General features: G+C 42.6%; 1 protein-coding gene across 1 annotated transcript; it reads right to left on the reverse strand.

The window, feature by feature from the left end:
• Nucleotides 1-6,217: 6,217 nt before the first annotated feature.
• LOC118509750 lies at nt 6,218-7,313 on the reverse strand. The gene is made up of 2 exons (XM_036050881.1): nt 6,939-7,313; nt 6,218-6,871 (listed from the first exon to the last, which is right to left on the reverse strand). Exons 1-2 carry the CDS (start codon nt 7,101-7,103, stop codon nt 6,260-6,262), a joined length of 777 nt encoding a protein of 258 aa, XP_035906774.1. The 5' UTR covers nt 7,104-7,313; the 3' UTR covers nt 6,218-6,259.
• Nucleotides 7,314-11,734: the final 4,421 nt, after the last annotated feature.

Consider the following 11,734-nt stretch of genomic DNA (forward strand, 5'->3'; position numbering starts at 1 on the left):
GTTCTTATATATTGAAAACATAATCAATAACAGGATAAGCTCATAAATTGAAAACAAAATTGCTGACGACCATTAGCGTTGCTACTTTCAGTGTCGCGATCTATTAGAGCACGTTGCGACCTTATCATGGACAACAAAGTTATTTGCTTATAATCTAGCATCGGTCGTTCCATTAGAGGGTACGGAACGAATCTGGTAGACACGAAACGAAATTTTCATCATTACTCAACAGGTTTCGATACACTGGTCATGTTATGAGTAATGACATCAGACGAACCAGTCCAAGTCTTTTTAGTCTCCCATGGAATTGCGACGACGTTTGTTAAGACCCTAATTGAGACGGATTATTGACGCCAGAATGGCCGGGATTATGGATTGACAGACGCCGGTGCTAGACGGCGAAGGGTATGGAGTATTGTTGTCCAAGGCCGAGAAACGGCAACAGTTTCTGATAAATAAATAAGTAAGCAAATAACTGTTTTGATAAGGTGTCGGAAATCATAATTTCCACTACAGGAATATGATTCTCGAAAGCTGGTAAAATCACAACAGACAAATAGTGTCGCGTCGGTTGATTTTTTCGTTGGTTGAGAGGCCAACAGTAGTATCTGAACTTATGATGACGATGAATCGCCTTTGGGCTCTCATATAAAATTGTCTGGCTTCTTGTTACAGGATAGCCAACACAGAGTTAAAAACTGAATAACCTCCTGACCTGGTAATTGCTAATGGGCGTCTCTTTGGCTTACCGACCTGCTGGGCCTTGCCAAGCCATCCGATGGTTTACTGAACTTTTTAGCGTCACGTAGTGAGATAGTCTGTCATCCCTGCAGATGAACGTTCCGTATAGGAGTCGATCCTCGATCACCGATCCGCTTCATGCTTCTTGAAGTGAGCAACACTGATTTTTAACTGATGCAGCTGGTTCCTTGTATCCGAATCTGTTACCATGGTTCTTTCGTAGCGAATTTCTCAAATTCTCAGATTAATACGAAAGAGAGAGTGTAATACTATCAACGCTTACATTACTTTTATCATGAGTAAAGCTGCGACATCACACCTAGCATTATCTCCTCCATTAGGAGGCATTCATTTGCTGTTTTTGACGGAATGCGTAAACGGCTGTCAAAAATTGTATAATTTAAAGCTGAAAGTGAACATTTGTTTGAACAAACAAATCCTGAAACATCTTCATCATGGTAAGCAGCTTCCCCTATTTTTCTAAACAGCAGTTCCCATGAGGTCAGCGACTTTGCCTTCCCACCCCCGTAAACGACTAATTTCAAATCAGTGATGAGGCAAATTTAATTTCCCCAAAAAAAAAAACATTAAAAACACTGACAACGAAGCGAACAAGCACAAAGCAAGATCCGCGGTCGTAGATACAGATAGTAGTTCATTATGCATTTTCACAGCACATCGTCCGAGGCTGCGACTGAACTGAAGCAAAAAGCAGCTGTTCCAGCAGCTGAGCTGGGAAAACATGAATGATAACGGCCAGCGATAACTTATCCGGCGCCGGAATGTTTTCCCCGCTACCCGCTATCACACAATGGCCATCAGGCAGCCGGCCACGGCCGGTCAGCTGGCTTTCGTTTTTCCGGCTCATTGCAGCATAATCGAATCGGATGAAAAGGTGACACAGTGGAACGAGGGATGCCCACGAACCGAAACGAAAGGAAAACTTTAGCTTGTTTTTTTTTTTGTGCCGTACAGCTTCCCTGTGTCCGTGTGGCTTGTGCGCATCGTTTTTCTTCGGGCGGTAGACAGGTTTGTCAAACTGGTCGAGCTTCCTTAGCTTTCTAGCTTTCTTGTCGGTTTAGTCTTACGCTATGCGGTTTACCCGTATTATATTTGGCTTTAAATACCCTAGAGTATTCAATCTATTGACATTAGTGTAGATTTTACTTAAGTTTAAGTTTTTGTTAAAAAAATTACAAAATCTGACCAATATATAAAGACTATAATACAATACATAAAGACTCTTACCGGCTACAGGAACTACGACAACATTTTGAAAACTTCTACTACTGGCGGGCCCGGGGAATCATCTCGGAGGTAGATCTCGAACGATCGTTCACTATAAATACGATATTGAGGAAATTTATATTGAGCATACAACGCTTATAATACTCAAGCTCACTAAGCTAAGTATGGCAAGAGATTTCAAGGATCCGACGTGTCTTTTTCTTTTTCTTCTTCTTGGCCCAACGACCTCTTTGGTCATGCCTGCCATTTCTGGCTTACTAGACTTATTGATACCGCATTGTTGGATAGTCAGTCCTCACTATGGGGGAACGGTTCAGATGGGATTTGAACCCCGGTTCTGTCGTGTAAAGACCGCCGCGCCGCTGTCGCTTCTACCACCGGGCCGCCGATGTGTCTTAAAGCCAGTTACTGAAGCTTCGTTGGTTTGGAAACTATCGAATCCGCATTTGTTCTCTCTTTTGCTATCTATCTAGTTTCGCGGGAACTAGGAATTCGATACTCTACTTGTGCTCCTTTGTCTCCACCAGTTGAAGGATTTATTCTGCAGTAACTTTTTGTCGCTCCAACGGAGCACGCCCGGGATAAGGCAAAATATTAGGGAGGAAATGCCTTGGTAATTTTTTTGTGACTTATTGTTTTTTTGGCATTTGTATTTCGTCAGTGCATGCGGTGCTAACAATACGACATTAAGCTGTCCTAATTATATAAATAAATAAATAAATAATATGTTAATGCATACTTTCCCAGTTCGAAAATTGTAGCATAAACAATTAAAGCAATCTGTGGCTTTATTGATGTAAATATCGTAACCTCGGCAGGAGCGGAAGGCCTTCTAGACTTTCCTACAGTCTAGACTCAAGACTGACTGACACCTACAGGAAAAATCAAAGCTAGGAAGATCCAGCAAGTGGCAGGTTGTTGGCTTCTCGCGGTTGTAGTTTAAGGCCTAATTTCATAACGTATCATTAGAATGTAGAAACATCATTCTTGAATCTAGTTATAATAGGACCTTGGGGCCAGCAATACGGCCAGGCCGTTCTTTATGAAAAAAAAAGGACTTTGGGGCCTCTTCATCAGATTGCAAGATGAGGTGAGGTCAACATTGCTAAAAATGTAAACACAAATTTTCTTTCTATAGTTGTTAACCGAGAGATAGGATTGGTTTCGTTATATTATATTACAAAATTCCAAGTAAATACCAGAAACGAAGCCATCCATGTGAGTGTCACTCAAAATGAGCAGCTGCTTGTGGTTGCAGCGGTGGACCATGACCCACCTAAAGTGGCCCTACCAGTACAAATCTGCCGACCGGATGGTGGTCTTTGTGAAAAATATTTTCCCATTTAGTGGACGACTGATTCACCTTAGCAACGGCCAAAAGAATTATTTGAAGTAAGGCTCAGTTCTAGGACCCATCCACTCAATCTGCAGCCATGATGCTTCAGAAAGAGATGAAACCAAGTTAACATCTACTACTGAGACAGCCACGGTTAGGGTCTCAGTCAATTGCTGAAGGGTCAGGACAGGGAAGGTCTGACTTTATTTTTATAGTCTTGGATGTAGAATTCGAGAGAAAACAAATTGAAACTAGCCTACACTAAAAGAGTTTGTCATCTAAATTTGATATTAGATTAATTTTTAAATGAAATTTTCTTCGTCGAGCACTTTCAATACTTCCGTGCATTAATTTCCCTTTTAACTTGTCCTTGGAAAAAAAAAGAGTCAACGGTTTGACAATCCTGCAGTAATCCGCAGGTAAAACGCATTTCCGCTCCATCTTGCCCATCTTCATTCCAGCCCCCCACTCGTTCGAATGCATCGTTCGTGTTAGTTTCACTCTCCATTCGGCCTGCTCCATTATTCCTGACCCATCGTCTGCTTCCCGCCCTTTCTGCATTAATTTGATTGACGATTGAGAAGGTTCCCTTTAACGGGAGGGTAGCCGGCAGTTTTCCAAACCCGTCAGGACGCGCAAGAGGGTGTAACGGAGCGATGAGGAAGAAGAAGAAAAAAAGGGAAAAAACACGGTTCGCGATCGCGGATTATGCAATGATTGGAAATAGTTGAAGGCGGTGTGCGCATTCCAGCAGCCTTTGTTTTGGTTGGCGCATCTGTATGTGTGCCTGTGAGTGGCTTTTCTTCGTCGTTGGATTCGCTTTCTTCGAATGTTTCTTCTCATCTTCTCATCGCGATGGTTGTTATTTACTGGATATTGGATTTTTCCAGCTGGTTCGGTTTCTCATACGGTCCAGCGGGGCGATCGATCGTCTCGTCGGGCAGTCAGTAGGCCACTGCTACGGATTGCTCCGCGGAATTTTCCATCCGTTTTTGTTTTCCTCGTACTCTCCATTCGTCGGTTGGGCGTTAGGGCGATGAATTTTCAGCCACCCGACCGCCGGCTTGCTATTTTTATTGTTTCAGGCGGCTTAATTTGTTCACACTTTCCGTCCAATCGGAAGTCGGACACAGCGAAGGAATGCTTCGGGCTAGACGGGGGAGCCAAGGAAAATGGGATGGCACGAGGGCAGTTTTTTTTTGTGTTTAAAGCTTTCGTCGTTTCGGGCGCACTCTTTGGAGCTGCGTTTTGCGCGCGGACTAGCCTTGTTTTACGCTTAGTGACTTGCGCGAACGGAAAGAAACGAACCTGTCGATGCGCTGTGTGCGGGATGCTGTTAGCCGGCCGATTATGAACCATTTCACACGCTTTCAAATGCGGTAATAAATGGCAGTGGCCGGTTTAAGTGGATGGGGAGGTGGATTTTTTTCTGTTGAAAGATTGGTTAAAAATCGATTGTTTTGTTTTTCAATCGCTGAATTTAATATGCATTAATTAGGGGATACATTTAGGGCTGTGTTGCTTGATGAGTGGCTTCGGAATATTTCCTGGTTGCAGAATAGAGTAGTTAATTAAAGTAAAGTTAAGTTTAGTACGGTGTAAAATATAATAGATTACCTTATTTTAATCATTTAACTCCGTTAGTTCGTTAACTTTTAAAGTGTTGTAACGGCTGAGCTCACCCGGGATAAGGTGCCCTTTCATGGTTTGGAGAAGGAAATGTCTCCATACTGATGTGAATTGTATTAAAAAGGGCCCGGAGGTAGATACGACAGCGGCGCCAGTCTTCACACGGCAGGACGCGGGTTCAAATCCCATCCGCACCGTTCAGTCGTAGTGATGACTGCCTATCAAACTTTGTGGTATCATTCAGTCTAGTAAGCCAGAAATGGCAGGCAGGACCTCATTAAGAGATCTATAGGCCAACAAGAGAGATAGAGATAGAGAGAGAGAGAGAGAGAAAGAGAAGAGAGAGAGAGAGATGGTGTGTTGTCCTTTGGAATTGAAATAACAATCTGACTAGGGATGGGCAAATCCGACCATTTGCCGGATCGGATCTGCCCGGAGCGCTCCGCCGCCGGAGTTGAGTAAGCAGCCGCTGTTAAAGGAAAAAGAAACACAGTAAGCGAAAGTAAAAAAAAGAAGAGGAAATCTTCGTCGCCTCCAAAATTCTACCCGTAATTTATACCAGCAAGCAACCGTCTGGCAAGGACAAAGAAGAGAGGAGATAACGCAGAACAGTGTGCACGACGATATACATTTGCAGCAGAACGGGAATCCGGAGTGCGGAATCAAAATCGATTCCGGAACCAAAATGAGTCTGGAACCATAATGAGTCCGGAAACAAAATAAGTCCGGAATCAAAACGATTCCGGAATTAAAACAAGTCTGGAATCAAAACGATTCCGGAACTGGTCGGCATCGTTCTTTCGGATCGGATCGGACTCATTTATATGCTGGGTCGAATCGGAATCGTGATTCCGAACCGGAGCGCCCATCCCTAAATTATAAATTTAGATAAATTTAGAAGATTATAAATTTAGATGGGACGCGATATATTAAATAAGTATCTCTCTATCTCCCTCTTGTCATTTCTGACTTTCCTTGACTTTCTTTAATCTGCAGCTGGATAATTCCTATGTAGCTGCTTTAATCTGCAGCTGGATCCTCTACGTTCCGAAGGCTGGCGCCAAGAATCGCCTCGGTCACCGGATCGCTACAAGTCTAATCAATGAAGTATACAAATCGGCAGACAGGGGCAGCTTTTTGCAGATGCAGGCCATTGGAAATACATAACTAAAAACTAAGACACATACATTTAACCGATCACAATCCGTTTCTCATGCATAACATTCTCCAAACACACTTAAAACTCTAGGTACACTACAAATGTAAATTAATAGACGGGTTTGATAAACAACTTTACCTTTCCCTTCACGGTTTAATTCTATCAAAATAAATCGGTTCCTTGCACCGGCCAAACTTGGACCCATACGAATTGATCAGATCGAGCTTCTCCATCGAACTCGGCACAACGCCACCCAACAGCTTCCCATCCACAATCGTCCCGATCGTACGGAGCGCGATCATAAAGTATTCCCGTCCATCCACCACCTGCTTCACAAAGGTTCCTCTAACCACGTGACTCAGCGTTCCGTACGTATCCCGCAAATCTTCGTCCGAGCTTGCATACCCGGCCCGTATCACGACCAGCGTGCCGTCGTAAATGCGAAACAGTTTCCCCCGCCCGAGCGTTATCTCACCGAAGGATACCCCGGGGCACAGATCGATCACCAGCCGACATAAGCGTCGATCGGTACGCTCCCAAAAATCTAACGCCATCCGGGGCCGGTTGTCGGCGGTCGGATGGCAGCAGTGGTAGATTTTCCTTTCGCGTGGCAAATTACTGTCGACCGTTGCCTTGCGACGCAGCAGCCGTTTGAGCAGGGCTTGATTTTGACGCTCGATTGTGCGTGCCTTCCGTCCGCGGGCCGCCGAATTGAGGCTCTGGTGCACGCGATAGTTGTAGTTGACGTTCAGAAAACCCTGGAAAAAGGTGGGGAAAATCGTTTCGATTAGCTGAACGAAAGGATATGGTGAACGTGACGCATACCTTTGTCCGGTAGATTTGATTGATGCGCTTGAGAAGCTCCTTGTTTTCCCGGACGATCGTCCACTGGCGCTCCACGTCCCGGACCATCTTGGAAGCTTTGAGAACATTTTCCACGAACATCAGCGGCGGACGATTGTCAATTCGGGGGCCCACCTTCGGGGCCATCTTACTGGATGATTTTGCACAATTTAGGGTAGGTTTGAACTGTTAGCTGTCAAATTGGAAGCCTGATCGATGTTGGAAGACTAGCTTACTTGGATGAAAGTTTGGTTGTTGGCTGGCAGGAGATAATCAAAGTAGTCGCGTCTTTTGTTTTAAACTGAAGAAATTCTGTATTTCTTTCGATTGTTTGTTATTCTTTATTATTTACTCTTTATTCGCATGTTTTGAATTCTTTAAAAAATTCTTAAAAAATATAATCACTCAATTGTAACGTAGAGATAAAGGGAAGCCTCAGGTCCGAAGTAGGAAAGAAAGAATTTACTCTTAGTTAGCAGTCCAGATTACGGTGTAGAGGTTCCAAACAACGCAGTCCTATTCAAGAGAACTACACACTAGACAACAGAAAAAAGAAGTTAAACATAAGTAGTAGAAATTTCAGTCATGTCTTTTGTTTTTTTTAAATCACAGGCTAGAATTCCATCAGGGCCCAGAGAGAAGAAGAGTTTCAGCTTTGCTCTGGAGTATTGATGATAACCGAATCTGTATTTAAATCTGAGACATGGACTCTGTCCTAAACTGACGAAACCTTCATAGCCGGGTTTAAGAAAAAGATGTTCAGAAGCATTTTTGGCCCTGTATGTGTGTAAGGACAATGGAGGAGCCGCTACAATGACCAGCTTCACGACTTGTACGATGATCTTACCATCGTGCAACGAATTAGACTGACCAGGCTCCGATGGGCTGGTCATGTCACGAGAATTACACCATACGACCAACCCCTTCAAGTCATTTTAGACCGTCTACACGGGCAGAGGAGGCGTGCTAGGCGCAAAGTGAGATGGAGTGATGGCGTTGAAGCATCCGCCAGAACGGCCGGGATAATGGATTGGCAGACGAAGGCACTGGACCACTATTCATCTTCATCAACCATATAAAAAGCATCTTCAGATGTGTAGGCCAATCTCAGAATAACAGGGACAGGGTTGATGATCAGGGAAAATGCTCAGTGAGTCTTGAAACGACGGAAAAGGCTCAAGAAACGATTCTTCAACGCGGGTAGCCTACGATCAAATCAAAGAAGATTTGAAGAAGGACAATGGAATTAGGGGACAGGATTGAAGTGAGCAGTAGTAATCTGTAAATTCGCTTTATTATTCCAAAGTTTTAGCATAACCAAGACGCAAGACGTAATCATCAACCAAGTCCGCGTTCAAAATTTGATGAAAATTGCTCCATACGTCGTTACATCAACAGCGCAGAGTAATAGTTATCAAAAAATGCACCCCAAGCATCGGAAGTGCCTAGGTACCTGGTCCCTCCCTTTGTCCTCCGTGTCATACCGGAAGATGAAAACAAATGGGTACAATTGCATCCCGAAACTAACAAAAAATCGATTAACGACAGCTCAATTTCTGCACCCTGCGAGCGAAGGAAAGTGACGAACGGAAAATGAGACGTACGTAACATCCGATCCGATCATCATGGCACACACACACACACCAGGGAGCCATCCGGAGCCGTCATGGGCGCTCGGATACTCGGATAGGAAAGTTCATCAAACAGTTGATCACCAAACAATTGGGTGCAATTAGTAAATTGTCGTGACGGTGCTGTAAAAAAAAACTCCCCTGGGTGGAGCTCACAGACAGAAAAGCAGTGAGCAGAAGGAAAGGAAATAAGAAATGTGTCAAAACAAGCACCGAAGCCAAAGGAAGTGTGGATGGGTGTGATTTTGGCCGCTGTGTTTAACTTCTTCAAACACGCGAATAACGAAACGATCCACTTTTCCAGTGTGGTGGTGTCTCCTGCTGCTCGCATACCGTAGAGGGAAAATCCCACTCTGAGTGCGTTATCATTCGTTTGCAACGGGCTCAAAATTACCAACCGGCCCCACAAACCAACCAAATGACAAAATAATCACACGCACACCGGTGTTACGTGTACCGCCGACATGCAAATTGCATTGATTTTGAGTCAAAGTTTTTCCTTTTTTTTCCCCCCCCTTTTCGGCCTGCAACGAATCGGGGCACCACCGGGCACGGGAGTGGAAAACATGAGTTGACAGTTTAGTTACAATTCTGTTAGATAATGTAAGCTATTCTGTAAATAAATCAATCCCGGCCCCTGTTACGCCAAATTGCAGTGCAGCGCATACCATTGCTGGGTGTGTTATGCAAGTGCAAGTTTGGGTTTTTGTTGTTGTTTCGTGGCGTGTTGTGTGATGCGCTTGATCGAGCACATTATAAGCGGAGAGGTTCTGGTATCAGCTGGTCGGTTACTGGTGCTTTAAATAATATAGCGTTGAGCAAGCAGTTCAGAGGAAGCTGGTGACACTTCGAATCTGGGTTTGTAATTGCGATGGAGAGTGTCGTTGGAGAGGGTTTGATATAATCATTTGCATCTGAGTCAAGCAACTGTTTTTTTGTTTTTTGTTTTATAATTTATGCTTTATGTAATGACAGTTTTTACCCTTTGCTTTTGTTCTTTGTTTTTCTCCTACATTTTCTAACGTACTTTTTAAAAATAATTTTGCCTTGTTTTTTCTGTAAATGTGAGCCCTCTTTTATCTAAATTTCTTAAAACCCACTGATGAATAGGATCTATTAAGAAAAACATGAAAAGGAAGTACTGCAAGCAAGAGGAGAAAAATAAAACTGAAAAAACAGAAGAAAAAATAACAAAAAATTTTGAAGGTAGAGTAACATTAAAAAAAACGATGAAAATAATATATAGAAAAATAATGCAATTAAAAAAATGTATGTATCTGTACAAATTGGACTTAGAACGTTTAAAGCATCAAAACAAAAAGCATATCACTTAAATGTATATGTACTGGCAGTAGAACTAGGAAGAAGTTTTTTTTTCAGTGACGGTTAGAAATTTTTTTTTAGTGAAACTACAAATAACAATTTAAAAGTATTTCTAACAATTTAAACCATATTTAAATACTTAAAACGGTGCATCATAAGAACGGTCTGGCCGCGTATCGCTTAAAGCTAAGTTACAAATAGAGTACAATTCACATTGGTTTGGAGACATTACCTGTTCCAGGGCATAGCGCGTCTTGTGGAGGGTGAGCTCGGCCGAAGTAAATATGCTATTGCGACAGCGATACCAGTCTTCAAGCGGCAAGCGGATGGGGTTCAAACCCCATCCAGATCGCCTCTCCGTACGCAATGCTGACTTCCTTGCTACGGGTAAATTCAAGTCACAGTAAGCCAGAAATGGCATGCCCGAAGATCGTTCGAGGTTGTAGTGCCAAGGAAGAATGAGAAGAACTAGCTTGCCTTAAAGGATAAAGGTGTAAAGAAGAAATATAAAAAATATTTTTTTTTCACTTTAAACCATTGTTGCGATGAGCAGCATAATGATTAGTATAATGTAGTATGATAGATGGATCGTATGATAGCCTCGTTCGTTATAGTAAAATTTTCCATTAGATTTAACTAATTTAAATGAAAAAAATTGAAGGTTTAAAACCAGAGCTCCAAGCTCCGATACAACGGATCTGGATCACGATGAGAATCGCGATGTGTTGACCGTACGTCTCTCGTGGACTACGCCATGATTGATGACGAAGCTTCCGAATACACCCGGGATAGTGTGGCTGCGCACGATAGAGACCCTCGCTAGGAATAGTAATTCGGTTTAAGGAACATGGCCTGGCCGTTATTGGTGATTATTCATTATAAAGTAATACTATCCACCAAAAGCTATGGAACATTCAATTATTCTTCCATCGATAGGACATGCGTTACCCTTGATTCTTTTTTATCACTACACGAGTGAGTGTGGCCCGGTTACAGGGCTACGCCACTGAAACTCCAGGGTTTACGCAAACTACGGGGTGATTTTCAAGGTGTCTTTATAGTAAATTTTGTTCTGGCCAAAATAATAATGTTCATTACTGTCCTCATTACGTGTTCCTTCGTTGTGTGTGGTATTTCTCCATCATGAGATCAATATTGATACAAAAGAGTTATAGTTAATACAGGTACACATTTAAAAATGTGTCATCCTCGATAGGTTGACTCTTAGTTGCATGATTTACCCGTAACTGAGAATAGTCAAGACCCGCATGGTTTGAATGAGATTTGATCCCCGGTACTGCCGTGTTAAAACCGACGTCACTGCCACAAAACAGTCCATTGTTTTTGCCCTCTTAGACGGTACAAATGACCGTTGAGACCAACTACATTTCTGATTCAATTTGACAAAAAGCCTCAGGATCAAAGAAATAAAAATTTATTTAGGTAAATTTGTTTAAACTCTCTCGAATCTATTTTTGTTTTCTGGATGGGATAATGCCTTTCCGTCGATGATGCAGACTCATGCATACCACCAAAAATGTTGAATGTAGACGCATTTTCCGATATATCACGTTCCAGGTATAATTAGTGCTACTACAAATATTCTAGTCTTCGCTGGGGCTAAAAAAACTCTATAGCAGTGATGATGTTACAAACCGTTTTGAGCTATATTAACTTTTAGAAGAGACTTATCGTTTGTTACTCAGCCTGATCGTGTTTAAACCAAAATGTTTCTTTCTTGAAGAATAATTTTCATCACATCACACCTCAACGGACAGCAATACAAATCTAAAATAAGTGCTACAAATCACACCACAAAAAGCC

The sequence above is a fragment of the Anopheles stephensi genome, chromosome 3 (assembly GCF_013141755.1).
Source record: "Anopheles stephensi strain Indian chromosome 3, UCI_ANSTEP_V1.0, whole genome shotgun sequence".
Classification (NCBI taxonomy): domain Eukaryota; kingdom Metazoa; phylum Arthropoda; class Insecta; order Diptera; family Culicidae; genus Anopheles; species Anopheles stephensi.

Excerpts from the sequence above, each read along its gene's own strand:
- LOC118509750 (XM_036050881.1), bottom strand. The coding sequence starts at position 7,103 with ATGGCCCCGAAGGTGGGCCCCCGAATTGACAATCGTCCGCCGCTGATG. Across the intron at positions 6,872-6,938 it reads ATCAAATCTACCGGACAAAG|GGTTTTCTGAACGTCAACTA; the intron begins GTATGCGTCACG and ends ACCTTTTTCCAG.